General features: G+C 43.1%; 1 protein-coding gene across 5 annotated transcripts in view; it reads left to right on the top strand.

Moving 5' to 3' along the window:
• The window catches only part of MID1 (midline 1), a 587,779-nt gene that overhangs the window by 482,686 nt on the left and 84,656 nt on the right, over window positions 1–20,437 (top strand). For all 5 annotated transcript variants that reach the window (XM_078064878.1, XM_078064879.1, XM_078064882.1 and 2 more), the window contains one exon: window positions 879–1,594. In XM_078064878.1, the coding sequence (XP_077921004.1) occupies window positions 935–1,594 (660 nt within the window). In that variant the 5' untranslated portion in view covers window positions 879–934. The remainder of the gene's footprint in view (window positions 1–878; window positions 1,595–20,437) is intronic.

The raw sequence follows: 20,437 nt of genomic DNA on the forward strand, positions 1-20,437 counted from the left end.
GCCCTGCTAATAACTTACCAAATGAATATTGAAGCCACGAAAATCCTTGTCCTAATTAACTAAATCGTTACTAGTCGTTGGTACCCAAGCTCACCGCAGCCACTGAAAAGACCCGCAGATATTTTTCTCTGCTTCCCTCTGCCCACCCACATCCCACTGCCGAATTAAACAATAGAATTATTCAAGAGAGTAACGAACACATGCCAAAAAACATGGCCTCAATCACAATCATCTCTGTGAAAGTCAGTGTTTTTCCGCAGGAATATATTTTGGAAGCTGACATCCCGTATTTAAGCGTTATCATTTCCGCTGAAGTCATGCGTTTGATCTCATGCACATTTCATGCCCATTTCCACAAGAAGCGCCTTTCTACTTCTCTGAAGCTTGCGGTGGTGTCGTAAAAAGTCCTGCAGACGCATAAACGTTCACGTGTAAGTTCATCAATTCAAAGTTAGGAAAGACTCTAGTTTGTTAATTAACATTTCTACATTTTAATTTTCCACACAAGGTAAAACTTGGCCGTGACACAGTAAGATTATTGTCATTAGATACAAATTATGGAGATTACAGTTTCAATAACTTGCCAGTCTGGAGTAAGACCTTTTAACAAACAAAATTGCGGGGGAAAAAAAAAAAATTTTTTTTTTTTTTCTGCTTTTGGTGACTGGGAACTTTGAGAAAATGTTAGTTGGTATGCTGGCTTCGGGTGTTTCTCCCCTCCTTATTCCCCCAGTGAATAGAAAGAGAATTATTTGGAATGCACACGCATTTACCCTTCCATGACCTGCGTTTGGAATTATTCTGAGATGCATTCAAAGCTGACAGCTCCCCATGGCTGACCCCCTCGCGCCTAATCAGATCTTACGTTCTGTTTCCAGATAGCTGATCAGCTTCCTTGGATTTTGCTGATGACCCAGGAGAGCTTTGCCTGAAGATGGAAACGCTGGAGTCGGAGCTGACCTGCCCTATTTGTCTAGAGCTCTTTGAGGACCCTCTCCTGCTACCCTGTGCACACAGCCTCTGCTTCAACTGCGCCCACCGCATCCTGGTGTCACACTGCGCCACCAACGAGTCCGTGGAGTCCATCACCGCCTTCCAGTGCCCCACCTGCCGACATGTCATCACGCTCAGCCAGCGAGGTCTAGACGGACTCAAGCGCAACGTCACCCTGCAGAACATCATCGACAGGTTCCAGAAGGCATCCGTGAGCGGGCCCAATTCCCCTAGCGAGACCCGCCGGGAGCGGGCATTCGACGCCAACACCATGACCTCCGCCGAGAAAGTTCTCTGCCAGTTCTGTGACCAGGATCCTGCCCAGGATGCTGTGAAGACCTGTGTCACTTGTGAAGTGTCCTACTGTGATGAGTGCCTGAAAGCCACTCACCCAAACAAGAAGCCCTTTACAGGCCATCGTCTGATTGAGCCAATTCCGGACTCGCACATCCGGGGGCTGATGTGCCTGGAGCACGAGGATGAGAAGGTGAATATGTACTGTGTGACCGATGACCAGTTAATCTGTGCCTTGTGTAAACTGGTTGGGCGGCACCGAGATCATCAGGTGGCAGCTTTGAGTGAGCGCTATGACAAATTGAAGGTTAGTCCGATCCGCCTTAAGCCAACCCCTTTCTGCCGGCAAATGTCATGGAAATAAAAAGTGTATTCACTGCTAGCTGCATGGCAGGTGAAGGTTTTCTCTTCACCTTTGTTATCTGATTAGTTTTAGCATGCTTTTTGGCAGCCTGTAAATGTTGCACAATCAGGGTATCTTGTAAAAGTTGACTGCTGCTTGTAATTTTCGCGTTGTCAAGGTGAGGGCGAATTTGAAAGATCTGTATCATTTTCAGTCCTTGCAGGGGAGAGAGAGAGGAAGAGAGAGAGAGAGGGAGGGAGGGAGAGAGAGAGGGGGGCGGGGGGGGTGTGAAGGAAAGAAGGAATGGCAGATAAAAATCTGGCTTTGGGCATTTTGGGGGCATTTATTTTCTTCACTCATTAACGAAAGCTAATTTCACCCAAATTGTACCTGTATCCAGTTACTTGCACAAACAAAAGGATAGAGGGAGGAATGCCTATAGCAAATGTGGGATTTTAGAGGACATGTGACCTTGTATTTCTTGTGTGAATGATATCCGGCTTATTGGGGAGCTAGAGTGCTCTGACCATCTCGGGTTTCGCCAAGAAATTCCTTTTCGTGTAGGCTTTTTCTTCGGTAAGGTTACAGGCGAGGCTGTTTGAACTTCACTTTTAACGTGAAATTATTAACCTAGCTCCAGCTCGGGGGATGATAATTAATATGACTATACGTCAAATTAAAAATCACTCTCTAAATATGGATAGAATGCACCAGGGAAGAAATAAGTCAGGTCTCCAGATGTCTGTCGAACTTCAGGCGATGGTGGGTCTAATTATGGCAAACTCAGCCGAGAGTTTGCTCTAATAGTGAGAGACTATGCTCACCGGTTAATTTTAGATCACAAGACGCCAATTAAAAGGAAAGGAAGTATAAATTAAGAGCTTTGAGTAAATATATATTGAAGTCCTTCCTCTCAGGAAAAACACACACTGTGTTGTTGAGCAAACAAAAAATGAATCACATGATCGAGAGTGTTATCACTCAGGGCACATCGTCACCTCTCACAAATGGTTCCTGTCACTTTTCCTTAGCGCGCTAATGGGTAGTTGTGTTTACCGGGACCTCATAGTTTATTTTGTGACGCTGGGATTAATGGACCACACCTGTGATTTGGTCAGGCTGTTTCTTGAGATGCTGAGGGTAACTGGTGAGCTGAAGTGAATCCTGCTTCTGAATGTCACTTGGGGAACCTGGGCAGCATGCCTCACTTTTAAGTGTCCAAGGACTGCTGGTGCAGATCCGTCCGTAAATGCGGAGAAGAAGTTAAGCCCGAGGACTTAGGTGCTGGGGACAAGGGGAGACAGACGCCAACTGGTTTTCTAGTATAGTGCATGGCACTAGCCAAAAACACACCTCTAGAGATAATGATAGCAAAGGCAACGCGTGTGTGCATTGTGCCTCCGATATTCTTCGGAAATTGACATGGCAATCGATTTCAGAAGCCAAGGTGATCATTTCCTCCCCTTTTCGGCTGGGGACAGAACGTTTAAGATGACTGGACATGGGTGTTTTTGCTTTCCAAAATGTGAACATGGCGGACGGGAGTCTTTATCAAAAAAAAAAATGTTCCTTTGACTGGATTAACTAACACTGGCTTTTAACAGTCAATTGTTGAAGCACCACAATGATAGATGTTCAGTATTCAGCAGCCTCCAGACTTGATATTTAAACTTGGTAGTCAAGTTCTGCTCATTATTTGTGTACTATCAGAGAGGAGTTATTAATTATTTACAGAACATCTCCAAATTTATGAGGAGATACTATCATGCTCTAAGCTCTTTTTGTGATGAAAATGAAGCTCTTCAATTATAGACCTGCACACTTGTCTCATCAAGCCCGTGGGTTAGCAGTCGTCGATACTGTCACCGAAGGGCCTGACAATTAACGGTGCAGTATATTTGATCTTCTAATTACAGAAATAGAAGCATATAAACAGCACCCAGTGCACCAAAGCGCTTCTACAGCCACTCAACAAAATATGCTTATGAGCATTTAGACAGGTAACCTGCTAGCATGGCATGTTTGTCCTAAAACACACCACTTGCATTAGAATAAAAAGGTGATAAGAATATATTGACATTTGGGGTGTCTGTGATATTTCAGGTATCATATATTTATGAACATATGTGCTTTTTTGGGTTTAAAACCCAAGTACAACATGGACATTAATTTTTGAGGAAAGTTAATAGCATACTGAAAGGACCAAAACCAAGGAAGGGTATTTTCTGTTAATTATTACTTTGGTCTGAACAAGTGAATGTGCTCTGTAAGTGTCTTTTTCTGAAGCTTTAGCATCTCGTACAGAAATAGATCTGTGATGATGTGGAAATAGAAAGCGTGGAGAAATTTGAGGGTGCTTTCCTTGAGAAGATGATAGATGCACTGTACTTATTTGGATATGTAAGGATGCAAGTGTCTCCTTTTGGAAAATGTGTTTGTTCTTGTGTTAGTAAAAGTCTATTATTTGGGGCGCCTGGGTGGCTCAGTCAGTTAAGCGTCCGCCTTCGGCTCAGGTCATGATCCCGGGGTCCTAGGATCGAGTCCCACATACGGTTCCCTGCTCGGCGGGGAGCCTGCTTCTCCCTCTGCCTGCCGCTTCCCCTGCTTGTGCTCTCTGTCTCTCTCTCTGACAAATAAATAAAAATACAATCTTTAAAAAAATATTCCTTAAGAATACTCCATTATTTGAAGATGGGAATTCTGCAATGATTATGAAGAACAGTTATTTCTCGCACTGATCTTAAACTTTGGGGGCCACTTTTACTCATATTAGGTCTCAGTATATATACATGTGCTTGTGTAAAGAGTTGGAATATACTTTTGTACATTACAACTCTCTTTCCAGGCACAAAAGAAAAAAAAAGCATAAAAATTCCAACATGTAGAATTCATGCAAATAAAATCTTCCCTGTCATCTGAAATAGCACTGTGTCAGTAATCTAGTGCTTTCAGAGACTATGCATTGGGAAGCACTCATAAAATATTGAAGCAAAGAGAAAATTAAACCAACATTTCCTGAACTCGATTTTAAGATAAAAAGAGAAAAGTCTTCCTGCCAAATGCATGTCTCTAAATGGAGCATGTCATAATGTGGACCTGCTTGTATCATTTTAATTGAATTTTGAGAAGCCTCTCAGTCCTCAAGCCTGGATTAAAAGTTTGATTTGTGAACCACATAACATGTAAGAGAATTTAATATAATGTATTGCAGAGTTTTCAAGGAGTTACAATGCAATAATTCCATTTTTTTCTGTTCCAACATGCAATGTTGGGTCTCTTGTTTCTTTTCTCAGGTTAAACCTATAAAAATATACAAACTGAGAAGAGTTGACCTTTCCTTGCCCTTCAACTTTGGCACAGTCCCACTTCAAGTTAGCTGATGCTAAAGGTCCAAACCATTGTTTTGCATTTGTGACTCTAAAGGCTGGCTCTAGGAGTTTATTTGTATGATGCCCATTTCAATGGGTCATCCCATTGGACTTCTGTCATCATTTGATAAAGGCTCCAATTAAAGCTCCGCCTTCCTGCATAGTCTTTCTCATCTAGAGGTAAAGACGAGGGATTTCACTCTTGGGTTTCATTTATAGATTGTAAGTTTCCATAATTTTGAAAGTCCTGTGCTTTATTTGCAATTGGGAAAGTTGTAAGTGAGTACTTAGCTAGACTTTTTTTCTTCTTTCCTTAGAATTTCTAGAACTTGTTTCTTCTTTGAAAACAGTAGCAGGTGTAGTGCAGGTTCCAGTGAAAAGGGGTGTGTGTGTGTGTGTGTTGCATGGCGTATCCGCGGTGTGGATAGAGGCCGGGGATGCTTGTACATCTTATGATGTGCAGGATGGACTCCCACCACGTGGACTTATCTGGCCCCAAGTGTCCATAGTGCCCAGGTCAAGAAACCCTGATCCCTGAGAAGAATTTAGTGTTTATCACTGTATTAATTTCCTAGGGCTGCCGTAACAAGGGACCACAAACTAAATGACAGAAATTTATTATCTCACGGTCCTGGAGGCTAGAAGCCTGAAACCAAAGTGTGAGCAGAGTTGCTTCCTCCTGAGGGCTGTGAGGGAAGGATGTGTTCCAGGCGTCTCTCCTTGGGTTGTCGATGGCCTGTCTTCTCTCTGTCTCTTCACATGGCATTCTCCCCGCGTGCTTATCTTTGTGTTCACATTTCCCCTTTTTATAAGTACACTAGTCATATTGGAGCAAGGGCCCACTGTACTCCGGTATGACCTCATCATAACTAAGTATATCTGCAGTGACCCTATTCCTAAGTGAGGTCACATTCTGAAGTACTGGAGGTTAGGACTTCGACATGTGAATTGGAGGGTAGGGCACAATCCAACCCATAACAGTTACTGACTTCAGTGTATACCTAATTGTCTGGTCAACTGAACACATAGTATCTCTCCATCAAGGATTTAATCACCTTGCGTTAGGTAGAACCCTTGGCTCACACTGCCCCATCACTCACCTAAGACTGACCACGGGGGCTTGCAGATCATTAATTCTCAATAAATTCTTGTCAGCTGCTTCACTGATGATCAACAATGACCCTACATGAAAACTTAAATTCATGATAATATTGCAGGTCTTCATTCTTCTATTAGGAGACGAAGCAGTCTATAATGGAATTTCTAAATAAGAGCAGGGCCAGATATTACATGATATTTTATCCAACTAGACCCGAACCATTATTTTGGTCGGTCTGGCATTTTGTTGGCTTAGGTGGTGTGAATTTTGATAAACTAGATCTCACCGAGTGGTATTCACATGTGTTTTCATGCTACTATGCGATGGACACTTGGTAGACCCATCGTACCCATCGTTTCATTTATCCTCCAATCAACAATAGCTGGCATATAGGTTTTTTAACAGGCCACCAAAAAGTAAGCTCATATATGCTTAATAAATGAATAGGCATAGTCTCCTTCCTTCGTGGAGCTTATAGTCTAGTAGGGAATTCCAATCAGGTAAACGTTTTCTCTGCGGTGGCAGAGGGAGGCCCAGCATGCCCAAAGCAGGGACACCAACCCCAAACCTGAGCAATGGAGACCAGCTTCCCAGAAAAGGACCATTGCACCACCATTCCAAGCCTATTATTAGAAAACAGTATCGAATTTGCTAGATGTCCATAAATTCCCTGGTATTAGTCATTCTTTTTTTTTGTTATCTCATGTGACATCCCTTGTGCAACCCTATATATTGATTCAAACTAGTTCACAATAATTCCAGGCTAGATTTTAATCTAAAATATAGATATACCTTATGACGTTTCGCCACATGATACCAGTGGGATATGTGGGTGAGTCAGACATGTCTTATAAAATGTTGTGGTTATATGGGATCTCACCAGTTCTAACTGGCCCCTTCAAAATGCAGTTCTGCTCGTGTTTCTTTGAGTGTGCAATATATGTTTAAAGTTCCCTTGTGATAAAAATATGGTTTCCAAATATTTGTAAGTTATGTTAAACCTATATTTTAATTTTCCTGGTCTGGTACTGAAAGGATTTATGATACATGGAGTAAAAGAAAACATCTCCAGGGATAAGTTTTTAACAGTAAGCTCAAGGCCACATCCTTCTCCCTGAAGAATCTCCTCTCCCTTCCTTCACCTGCAGAGAGGAAGGTATTTTTCCGTGATGCTTTATTATTATTGGAATCATTTTCAATAAGCTTGGAGAGTTCTGGAAAATGCACAGACAAGTATACAGTCATGTGGCTATGTAAACACGTGTAATTCTTGGGCACGTTGCTTAATGTTCAAAAAACAGAGCTAATAATGTACTTACATGCATAGACACTTAGGAGAACAAAATAAAATATTTCACATAAACCCTCAGTGTTGTGCCTGGCGCGGAGGAAGCCTGCAATATATGTTAGAACAGAACAATGTCTCTTGGAAACTAGGGGCTAGAATGGTGTGGTGTGATGGGTAGGGTGTAGACTTTGGAGGGAGACCGCCTTCCAATTATTTTGTAATACAGCTTGTATTATTTGTGAGATAAGGGTCCATGTTGTTGCGTTAATATGTTTTGTAGTTTTGTTTCTAAGGCCCCTGGCAAAGGGCAGAGGCACAACAGTGAATAAACACTTGTTGATGGACGTGTCCAGAATTGATGGGTTAGAGAGGGGTGTTTCGGGATTTGAAGGAGAAAGAGATGACTGGTCTTGAGTAGACAAGAAACCTTGCTTCGGGGTGGTGGGTTTTAAGCCGCCATGACAGATCGGTGGATTATGCATCAAAGTAGAGAGAGGCCTTCCTCGGGAGTGAGGCCAGCAGAGACCTGTTGGCAGGAATCAGGGACGGTTTAGGGATTCTAGACAATGCTGGCTAGAGCCTGGGGTGCTGACTGAGGGGCCAAGAGAGAGAATGTTGGAAGAATCATGTTGGGGGAGATTTTGAAAGCCTTTGAATGCCAAGCTAAGAGTTTGGGACATTTTTACTCTTCTCTACGGGATTCACACTGAAGTGACTTTGTTTTTGAGAGGGAGGCTGATGGAATGTATATTTTCTCAAGGTAAGGTCAAATGAACGTATCAGTGTCCACAGGAGAAAGAGAGGGGGGGAAAGACATGCACATTACTTTACAATTTATGGTCTCTTTTTTAACTGACAAGGCGAAGTAGTATCGTAGCTCAAAACCCACCACACTGTCAACAGAAACGTGCAACGGTGGGAGATAGAGCATCTTGCCCGAGAAGACGAAGAAGAAACAGGAGGACGCCATTGCCAGTTGGCTCTTGGATCAGGCATCAGTGCGATTCTTCTCCTGCTTTCCTGGTGCAGCGCGACACACTGGTGACGTGTGCTAATCTCTTCCGGCTCTTTGATTCACTCGAAGAAGGATGCCGTTCAAGCCTCCGAGGGCCTACTCTGCACCCAAGTGATGTTTCAGAGCCAGAAGCAACCTGGGAGCTCCCCTTGCTTTATCCCCCTTCTGCTGATGAGGAGATTAGGGCTGAGCGCGGTGACAGGCGTTGTCCCCAAGCACCCAGAGAGGCCCTGGGTGCCTGGTCTGGCCTGTGTCTCTTCCGCTCCCTCCGGCCGCGGCCACCAGTGCCAGCATGAAAGGCCTTGCCTCGCAGTGCTCTAGGCATCCCTGAGGCTCCTTCTGAGGCACTGAGACGAAATGCAATGCTTTTCCAGTGATCTGGAACACACACCTGGCCTGGCTGTAAGCCACCATCATGGAGGTAGGCTGATGCCTCCAGGGCCACCAAAAGAGCTGCTTTAAGATCTCCCCATGCTGGGACGCCTGGGTGGCTCCGTCGGTTAAGTGGCTTGGCTGCCTTCGGCTCAGGTCGTGATCCCGGGGTCCTGGGATTGAGCCCCGCGTCGGGCTCCCTGCTCCGTGGGAAGCCTGCTTCTCCCTCTCCCACTCCCCTTGCTTGTGATCCCTCTCTCTGTCTCTCTCTCTGTCTCTCTGACACATAAATAAATAAAATCTAAAAAAGAAAAGACATCCCTATACTGTTATTTTCTACCGCTGCGCCAGTGTGGACTGGGTTGTCTTGAAGGGCCAGACCTCATGCCAAGAGGCGGGTTCACGGCGATGGACCCGGGTCGGTGCCCTCGGGGACATCCCAGAGAAGCGGATGCTCACGTGGAAACAAATGAACTGTTAATTGCAGCTTCAATGGGCTCATTAATTTCCCTCTTAGGGGAATTTTTTCCCTGAATGTTTTAATATACAGATAACAATTTAATTTTATTTAAATATATAGGCTGAGTGAGCGTAAGTGAGGAGTTTATCTGTTTGTGCATGGTATTTGAATTCTGGTTGAAAACTTTTGAAAGAATGCAATTCACCTTGACCGTTACAAAGTTAAAGCTAGTAGGATGTGCAGAAATTACATTAACTAAACGATCCGTTTTTTTAAGGCTGTGATATTCAAAATTCTCCTTCCTTCTATGTCATTGACAAATCATGAATTAAGTCCTTCTTAGAAAGAGTGGTAACTTTTTCGATTCTGGATGAGTAATAAAGAGGACGTGAGTGGCCTGAGAAAGTGAATGTGGCTAAAGATTTTATTCATTCTCAGTAGGTGATGTAAGTGTTCTGGAAAAATCTGATAAAATTGCATTTACAAAATCCATTGAAAACTTACTCACTTGATGCTTTGGACTTTGAGGCATGATACTTAAGGTTCTTGCATACCCGTGAGGGTAGCTTTTCAGCTGACAGAGGAAACACATTTTGCATTTCTCATCAAAAAAGAAAATGCTTGTAAAGTACCTACCGTGGTGATTGGCACATAGGAAGCGTTCCGTGAGCATGAGGTATTATTATATCTGGGCATTTACTGTTACAGTAAAGGCTTCTTTGGTGTAATCCAATCGTGGATTTCCTGACAGTATCATAAATTACTCAGTGGTTATAAGGTCGATTTGTGTTTCTGGCTGACATGGGAAACTGAACAACCTTCAGGGGAATTATAATTGGGTGGAAACTTTGATTTGTCCTTCTTTCGAAACCAAGCTAGGTAGTAAAGTGGACTTTTAAGAAGCAGCGAGTGGTAGACTGAACGAAAGGGCTTTAAGAACAGGCACCATTTTGAAGTCCAGTCTGTGGGGGATGAGCTAGTCTTTCACGTTCCTGGTTTTACCTGATGGAATCAACACCAGAGGTGTTGACGGAGGCCCTGTGACTATTTCCTAGGGAGGAGAAGCTGGCTGAGGTGTCTGCCATGACTGTCACATTTAGCCACGTAGAGACAGATGAGACGCATATAGATGACATGACAGGCAGGCAGCCTGGGCCAATCACACGCTCAGTCAGCCAGCTTCCGTTTTTGTTGTGGCCTGCCTTCGGTGGGGGAAGGAAGGATAGAGCGAGCTGGCCTTGGGCTCTGTCAGCCGCTGTCACCCTTAGAATGGGATGAAGAGGTTCTGGTATTGGTTAGGGCTAGGAGAGGAGGAAGGCTCTGAAGTGCAGGGACTTGCAGAAGGGGAAGGTTTGAGGGCCTTCAAGCCCCCACACTGTAGTGGCCCTGGGCTGTTTTGTTCTCCATGTTCTGCGCCCCTGGGACAGAGTGCATAGAACAGCAGTGTTGTCATCCGCCTCCTCCCTTATATCTTCCTTACTGCCTAGCGGGGGGGAAAAAAATCAGGAAAATAAGGGCTTTTATTTGCATTGGCATAGACTAGGTTATTATTACTAAAACAACACGGGAATCGGGAAAAGCTTCTACCCCATTTGTGCCTTTATGAATGATCTTTTCCTCCCATCTGCTTTATCAAATCCTACTTTAAAAAAAAAAAAAGGAACCCTTGTTGATTCACCCAATGACTGTTTGTTTGTAGCTAATGAGATTAGCACTGGGTAAACTCTGGGAATGCAGAAATGAATAACCAAGATAAGTCCAGATGTAATTATAACATGCGATCAGAGTATAGAAAAGGATTATGAAAAGAATTCTATGAAACTCAATCCATGAGATAGTTTTTAAATATGACTGGTCGTCAGAAATTGCTGACTTAGGTGTTGCTATCTGGAAATTGCCTAATTCCAAAAGCTGAAGTGAAAACACATTTCTGTGAAAAACAATGTGCAGAGGACAGACAGTAACATTCGCACTGTGCGTTCCTGTGGAGCGGCAGGTCAGGGCAAAAGCTGAGGGCTCCGAGCCACAATAAAATCTGGGCCAGACCCTTTCTTATTAAAGGTCTACTATTCACGGGCTGGACTGTTAGCTCTTCTCACGTGCTTTTCCTCAGAGGTCTCCGTGTCCTTCCTGAACAGGGCTCATAGGTCAGGTAAATATCCAGGCTCGGAAGCAGTTGATGTCATTTCCACTCTGAAGGGACCCATCTCTAGGAAGACGTTGTGAGAAGCAACTGGGGGTAGGACTAAGTGTTGCCGAGCCAGCTGGTAGACTGGCTTTATCTGATAGTTAGGGATATATATATGTATTTTTTTTTTTTTAATGAACTTAGGCGTTAGGCTGAATATCCTGGCCTGGTAGAGAGGTTTCTTTCTCTCTCCTTTGACCCTTGACATGGCTTTCCAGAGCTCAGTTGCTCTTGGTTGGCATCGTCAGATTTAAGGCCAAGAGAAGCAAAATGGACAGGCTTTCAGACTCATGCTTAGCACGGCCTGTTGCTTCTGGAAGATCTAGGAGACCTCAGGAACCTGTACAAACCCCACCCGAGGAGCTTGGAGGGAGATGCTTTTCTTGCCCCCGGATTGCTGAGTCAAGCTCTTAGAGGGTCCTAGCAAACAAGGGTAACAAGGGTTTCACCCGTCTATCGTGCTCAGCTTGTTAAGTGAAGTAGCTATAGTCTCTCTTGTATTCTATAAATTCATCTAGAAACATACCAGGCAAGGCCATCCTGCTGCCCCCATGCCTCTAGAAAAAAGTCTTGTAGGCCAAGGCTGGGTGGTAGTAGAGGGAGAGGGAGTTATCGTTCAAGATGCTGCTTTAAGTTGTTTTGAGATGTGGTTCGAGGGTATTTGTTGATTCAACATCCAGAACCAGCTATTACCAAGAGTAATGACTAGCATTGGTAAATCTCCAGATTGATAGTTTGCAAAGCACTCTCAAGTATTATTTGATCCTTGGAACAACCGTGTATCCCCTGCAAAAATGTGGGAATGATGATACCTGCTCATTAGGGATCTTGGAGGATTAAATGAGATAATGTAGGGCCAAGTGTCTAGCCCAGCGTCTAGTGGGTGGGAGAAGCTTGGTACCTAGGAACCATGTGGAACGTGAGGCCACGGGAAATTAAATAGCATAACTATGGTTAGAGAAATCAAAGTTTGGAGGCTTAGACCCAGGGAGCCTATCTTGCCCCTAATTAATCACTGCCTTTGATTAAGACTGAAAGAACTATGGCTCAAACGTGCTACACTTCAAAAAAATTAGTGACAAGGAGAAAGCTTGGGTGATGGAGAGACGAAGCACTTTCACCTTACCTAGTGATGCAAGGACTCCCTGGACTGAGCAAAGAAATTTCCTTGTACGTGGTGACTATGATTGAAGATCATCTATTTTCCATTCTGATAGAAATAAAGAAGGAAAATACAAAGTGGGAATATGAAAATCCACGTGGAATAATTTTTATGTATTTACAGTAATGCTGAATTATTCAAAACTCCTCAGCTACTCCATATGTAAGTGTTAAATGAAGGAATGAACGAATCTCTGATGATCCCTAAATTCATTTCATCACTTGAAATGTGGTTATTTATTTGCCCTAGTAAAAATGTAAATTTAGGGACGCCTGGGTGGCTCAGTCGGTTAAGCGTCTGCCTTCGGCTCAGGTCATGATCCCAGGGTCCTGGGATCGAGCCCCACATCGGGTTCCCTGCTCAGCGGGGAGCCTGCTTCTCCCTCTGCCTCTGCCTCTGCCTCTCTCTCTCTGGTCTCTCATGAATAAATAAATAAAATCTTTTAAAAAAATGTAAATTTAGAGTCGCAGTCTCTGAGTTTGACATTTCAACTCTCTTAAGAGACCTCACTGAGTTCTTACTCATATTAGTTATTCTTGGCAAAGCACAGATACAAATAAAAATGATCACTCCGTGTTAGTCAATAACAAAGCTTTTTGGTCTATTATGCATTCCTCTTTCCACGATTGCTTATCCGTCAGAATTGTAGGCTTGCTTCAATTCATTTCTTAGACCAGAATGTCTCAAACATAAATGTACACGGGAAGCACTCGGGGTCTTGTTAAAATGCAGATTCTGAGTCAGCAAGTCTGAGGCGGGATTGGAATCTGATAGCAACTTGCAGCCTGGCCTTGCCGTTTTAGAGCCGTGTGCATTTAGGTTAGGGGAAAAAAGCAGAACTAACTTCTCCGAGCCTCCTTTGCTCCTTGGTAAAACAGGAGGTAATAATTGCGGATGAAACCCTGTAACGCTTGGCCCTTGAGAAGCCGTGGACGAAGGATATCGAAGGACGAAGGATAACATCCCTATTGTTATTCCCTGAAGACTTCTGTCTTCTCCTCCTTTACTCCAACTTTTAAGCCTCTTTCTGTCATAATCAAGACAATACAGGTTCTTCTAAGAAGCCAGGCGATGTAGAGTTTCTACAAATACAAGTGAATGACCTCCTTCCTCAATCCTTCCTCTACTGACTCCACAGTATTCTTAAAGGACCCAACTCTAGGCTCCCTGAGGTTTTCTCGAGCTCAGCTTTTCATGAAATTCCCTTATCTCAGACTTTCCTTATTGTCTTTACCACCCCTTCCTAATGTCATAGCATTTGGTATGATTTTATAAACATTCTTAGGGCACAAGCCTTTTGTCCATTTCTCAAGCCCGGTGACTGTATCTTAACAGCCCTTTTGTATCAGATTACTCATTTTTCAATGACTAGAGCGTTTTTGAAAGCTACAAGGTATTTTATCAGTAGTAAATACTTGAAACAAATGCAACAGCCCATAATAATTAATCAGATTATAGTCTCCGCTGTGTCGGTAGAATTTGCCCATCAGATAAAAAAAGAAAACCATACATAGCCCCCCAGCCATTCTTTTGAATTTTGAATACATAAGCAAGCGAAACACTACCTTTCAGGTCCCTGCATTCATTTCCGAATCTATAAATTGCTCTCCAATGATTTCTCTCGAGAAAGTCTTATGAAGAGACCGCTTGATTTCTTTTTTTTTCTTTTTAAACTTTAGCTCAGGCAGAGGTGATGAAACATTGGTCATTCACAAGGGGTAGGATAAACTAACTAGTACTATATACATCTATAGCTTTTGCATGTAAACTTTATGTGTGTAGATTTTGTTTCCTGCTGCCTCAGAATGGTTCTCTTTAATTCCACTTTGAGGCAGGATACTGAGAAATCACAAATTGCTTAGGGGGTAAACTTACTTAGCAGTCCACAACTGCCTTACTCTGGCAACCTGAGGGGTAAGGGGGCCCGTGCTGGCATCTGGGGGATCAAGGTCAGGGATGCTGCTAAGCGTCCTAAATGCACAGGACAGCCCCCCACGGCAGAGAATCATCCGGCCCCAAATGCCGGGGCTGGGACACCCTGGATTGACCCAAAGTGTCTTTGCCAGTGACACAAAGGGAAATACTCAGCTTTGCTCTCAGAGGCATTGACTTGTCTGTGTGACCTCCCAAACCAAATCTCTTTGGAGATGTGGAAAACTCAGCCCTTGCAGAATCCCGCTTCCACCATCTGTGGCCGCCCCGAGTGGCAGGCTGGCAGCACCCCAAGGCTCTCCGCGTGGCAGGTTTCCCCCACCCCGGGCCCCCAGCCCGACTTGAGCAGTCTGGGCCCGCACATGCCGTCCTTTGGGCTGTCTCAGCAATATTTAAACCTCTGAAAGCTTCTTAAATATTCTTTAATCCCCTCCTCAAACCTGATTGAGGTGCACTTGATATTATCTGCCATCCCGTAGGTTTCCGAGTCATTGAGGCTCGCGTTCAGGACGACCTTCCAGGTGGAGCTGTTTGTGTCAGAGACAGCCTGGGGCTTTCGACCAAGTGGCAAGTCTGCAGAGAATAGGCCGGCAGCTGAGATCATCCCCCAAATGGCTTACATTTGATGTATAATAGTTTCGATTGTGATACATTCAAGGTGCATTATTTCCATAGTTCAGAAGTTACTCAGTAAATCTGTTAGTCTATTTTAAATCTATCTTCCAGAGGAAAGCTCTGCCTCTTTATCTGCAAAACTGTCGATTCTCAGCTTCTCAAATCGGAGGCTGGGCATGTGAGTCTTGGAATCAAACGTGAGTCTTCAATGCCAGCATCATTTCCGAGCGCCTGTCCTGCAGGCGGATCCGATGTATTCCACGAGAGGTTCACATCACAGAAGCCCTGGGCTGGGAGGGCCTTCGTCATTGTCTAGTCCAGTGGTTCTTGCCCCGGCTGCACATAGATCACCGTGAGTGGGGTGCCCAGCCCAGGGAAAGGAGATCCTCTGGGGTACAACTCAGGCCCTGGGATTTTCCCAAAACTCCCCAAGTGATTCTAATGAGCAACCTTGCTTGAAAAATTTCAGGCTTGCTCAGCCTCTCAATTACGAGTGGGGAAACTGAGGTCCAGATTAATTCATAAAGGCAGGAGTCAGCAAACACCATAAGAGCCAGCTACTAAATATTGTCAGCTTTGTGGGTCGTCTGGTTTCTTCTGGAACCGCTCAACTTGCCTTAGTGTGAAAGCAGCCGCAGACAATGCTGACACAAGTGGGCGTGGCTGCGTGCCAGCGAAGCTGTAAAAACACGGGGCTGGCCCATTGGGCCCCCGGGCTGTGGTTTGCCAACCCCTGGCTTAGGACTCACAGCTGGTTAGTGGAAACCCCATATGCTAGACCACAAATAGACCAGCTTTCAGTAAATGTCCTTCCATTTGATGCAATCTTCCTGTTTGTGGCAGGGTCTGTGACATACCCCATTTCTGTAGAACTTAAATAAATACCCTTGTGTAAGTTAAGACAAGTCTCCTGGTGTAGATACTCAGCCTACCGCACAGAGATTTTCGTTATCTGTGGTCTTATTGGAGGTCTTCGCTTTGAAGATACTTATCAAATTTAAGATGATGATAATAATCAGTGTCTCTGTTTTACCAGTCAACACGATTTCTATCCAAGAGATATTTTCAACTGGAAAGTCAGAAAATGATTTCTTTTGAATAACTCTGAGCAAATTTGAGTATTCAGTCGAATAGCTGGAGATGCCTGCCTAGGAGGCCTCGGGAGGGACGGTGGAGTAAGGCCAACAAGGTGGAGGACACGAAGCCATCGCAGTTACTGGGGAGGGTTGTGTGTTTGGCTCCAAGGACGGTGCTGGTCTGTTTTGTTGTTTGTGTAGCGCTTCTTCCAGAATGCACTCGTAAAAATCAGTTCCTTGGAAGGTTAAAAAGCCATTGAATCTGGCCTTTTTTCTTGGAGATTGATTTACCTATATTTGTTAGTTACCTACTTGTCTATATTTTTCAGAGAAGATTATTCTATCTCTTGCATTTTGTGTCTAAAGAATACGTTTGATCAAAGTGCTCCCTGTCTTTAAAAAAAAAAAATCAGTGTCTTATTTACAACGATTAAATGGCTTTCTGTCATTGATTTCGCTGAATGGATAAACACCAGAGATGGTGAAACACAATGAAATTTGTTTCCCACAGGAAGTGTCCCTTATCCATCTCTATGACCCCCCCTCTTTATGGTGCCCTCTCCCTGGGATGCCCCCAAAGACGGGAGGCTGGCTGTATCGATGTTTGCTTTCTCCACTTGGCTTACTCCACCCTCGTAAAACTTCACTGCTGCCTTCATCTTTGATTCTCGAGGCTCAGGGAGAATCATTTTTCCCCGTGCTGTTGAGAGTTATATAGCCCTAAGCGATTTTATGAAATAAAGTGTTCCAAAAGAGTGTTCTAGAAGATGAGTGATAGGAGTTAATCCCATGCATTTCTTCTGACAAGGAATTGTTAGGTGATAAGACAGCTGCTGAAGGCTGAGCTGATCCGTATCCAGATAAGCTCTGCACTTGAGGTTGATCTTTGTAGGATGGACAATAGGCATAGAAAATGTTGTAAAAAATAGGTTTGTTTGTTTCCCACTATCATTGGAAAAAAAACAACAACCCAGCTATAAAGAAGACAGAGTGTGGTCATTAAATGCCACTGAACCCTTGAATGATGATTTCTGAATTGCTGAACTGAAAATAATTTTCCTGAAACAAAAACCTTTCACAACTTGTTTTTCTTCCCCCAAAGTGAAGCAATTGTTCTTCATTTTACTGTTTCTAAATATTGGTTTATTTGTTTGTTTTTGCTGTTACTGCTTAAAGAATAACTATTATTTAAAAATACTTTAAAAATATTTCCTAAGTAATAAATTCCATGCAGTCAAAGACAACGAGCGGAGAGCAGAGAGCATAAAGCCTAGAACATTTCAGGCGTGCCCATAACGGGCAGGATGGAGGAAGCGGCCTCATGGGACTCGGCCATTTCTCTTGTAAAGTCTTCAACTCCCATGGGAAGTCCATGTAGGACATGCTATTGTTTGGGAGTTCCATTTAAACTCCACTGGCAATATTCAGTGTTTTTTTTTTTTAAGTTCTGGAAATCTAAAGTGTAAGCTTTTTCAAATACAGTTTACTCCGGCAGCCAAGGCTGCCAAACAGAACTAAAGAAGAAAAAAATTAAGAAAATATAAATAGGAGCATCATGACTCTGCGGAGTGACAAACAGAAGTTTTTAAAAGCAGCAAAAGACAACCACCCCAGCCTTGTTTGGGAACGCGAAAGTTGCATTATTTCGGATGTGTTTCTTTCTCCTCTCACCCCCTCCTTCATTCAGAAATGGTCATCTTGTCACCATAGGCACACATCCTTTTTTTTTTTTTTAAAGATTTTATTTATTTATTTGACAGAGAGAGACACAGCGAGAGAGGGAACAGAAGCAGGGGAAGGGGCAGAGGGAGAGAGAAGCAGGCCTCCAGCAGAGCGGGGAGCCTGATGCGGGGCCCTATCCCAGGACCCCGGGATCACGACCTGAGCTGAAGGCAGACGCTTAACGACTGAGCCACCCAGGCGCCCCACGCATCCCATTTTGAAGATGTTTTCCAGGAACGTTTCCCTGTCTTTTAATTTTGTGATCTGAATATCGGTGTGACTTTCCTCCTTTTGGCAAAGGGATTACGAGACACACTGAGGGAAAATAGGAACCTTTCTCTAATTGTAGACTGAGCAAAGGGTGAAGAACGATATTTTATTCTTCTTTCAATCATGTGCAACAAAAGACAGGCTCCCAAAGTTACCTTCAGAGCTTGTCAACTGGTATCACAATCGCCTACAGTGTGTTGAAAGTCTAACTGATCTGGCCTCAAGCTTCCACATTTTTACAGAAAGAAGGGCTGAAGCTTTCCATAATGTTTTCTGCCTTGGGCTTCACAAACACACTTATATCCAGATATTTTTTCCTTGTTAAAATCCTGAAGTAAGTCAGGGTGTACATATGCAATGATCTAAAACTTACCTTTGAAATTAGGTAAATGCACAAATTAGGGTTTAGAATTACGGTGCCTTTTTACTACGTAGGGCCGCATCATTTTTCACTTGGTCTGAATTCATCCGTTGGCCTTTCCTTACAAATTTGAATTCAAAGCTTCATCAGGCTAAACAAGATGTCCCTATCATTGGTAGCGAGCTAAATCAGAATTAACCCATGATAAAAATTTGGGAGAAACCTGTGGTATACTAGAGATATATTTGTACTCTTCAGTTGGATGCAGTCCTGTTAACTGTTTATGAGACCTAAGTCACATCAGTGGCCCAGAGTTGGTTTTGTTTAGAGTGAGTTGGATACTAAAATTGGGTAGGAGAATGACCAAGTGCATAGGAATCAGATGAACTCAGAGTGACTTATGGAGAATGATAGGACCACAGAGGATATGAGAACCTGAGTACATTCCCAACGCCATGTTTGTGTGGCTGTGAACGTTGGTTTTCCAGAATCGAATATTGTCAGGGGTATTGAGATTTATCTTGTGGTCGATATTTGATCTTTTGAAACAGACAAATACTTAACACGCTTCAAAGTGGAAGAAAAGTACTTAGACTTTGTTGTGTGGATATTATTGTGAACATTTATGTACCAACAAGTGTGTCATATGGGGAAGATTATTCTATGTTTGGTACGTGGTAGTTGAACTAAGACTTCCACTTAATGAACTGTAGCTGAATTGCACTAAATTCTTTGGGTTTTTTTTAAATCGAAAGAAAAGTAAACTTAAATATAATTATGATTGTGCCTTCCAATGTGAAGTGGTTGGAGTATCTTTGAAATGTTTTGAATCCGAAGTAGAATGGAATGGGGTACTTCAGTTACCCCCACCACCCACGTCCACATATATTCCAGTGCAATTCAAACATTTATTGATCCTACTCAGTGTTCAGATGGGAGGAGGTTAAGATTAGCACAAAGATACCTTTGTCATTAAGGAGGTTACTATCCAGGGGCGCCTGGGTGGCAGTCGGTTAAGCGTCCAACTCTTGGTTTCGGCTCAGGTCTGATCTCAGGGTCCTGAGATGGAGCCCCAGTCTGCTTAAGTCTCTCTCCCCGCCCCCTTCAAATAAATAAATATATATATATATATATTTTTAAAAAGGTTGCTATCCAGTAAACCTGGATGCTATATCTAGTCTATGATTATTTTTAAAATTTTACTTTTCATGATAAACTCATATAATAGTTGCAGGAAAGAAAGTATTTGGAGCAGCAAAGGTTCAAGTTCATTCCTTTTCTTCTTCAGCTTTTTGTTCAGACACTATTTGTGATGTTAATCACCACATTAATTAAGTCTTAAATTCCCCACCCCAACCCTCATCATGACTCATTTCTTAACAGCTGCCAGACATGGGTAAATAATGAGCTACAACCTTTTTGTAAGGTATTGAGCATTTATTGGGACAGCACAAAGTACCCAATGGAGACATTGTATACACTAGTAGGAAGGAGCAAATGTTTCTTTTATTTTTATAATTGTTTTGAAAAACCATATGATTGCCAAAGACAGCATACACATGGTCAATTTGGATTCATCCCAGCCTCTAAAAAAAATCTGCAAAACACATTAATGCTTGTAATGTATACAGTGGAGGGTTTTTTTTTTTTTTTAACATGCCTCCCAGCTGTACATTTGTAATGTTTAATTTAGGTGAAAATTCTATGAAGGATTTAATTGATATGATCCAGAAGTTTGTTAACCATTTTAAATGGCCATTGATTTTGCCAAATTTCATTCTGTGCCATGAGAACATGGTCCATACTGGGTTGCATTAGTGGTGATAAAACTCCCCTTATAGATTTGACTCTTAAGTCAAATGGTAAAGTGTCTGCCTGG

Source organism: Halichoerus grypus, chromosome X (assembly GCF_964656455.1).
Source record: "Halichoerus grypus chromosome X, mHalGry1.hap1.1, whole genome shotgun sequence".
NCBI classification, from domain to species: domain Eukaryota; kingdom Metazoa; phylum Chordata; class Mammalia; order Carnivora; family Phocidae; genus Halichoerus; species Halichoerus grypus.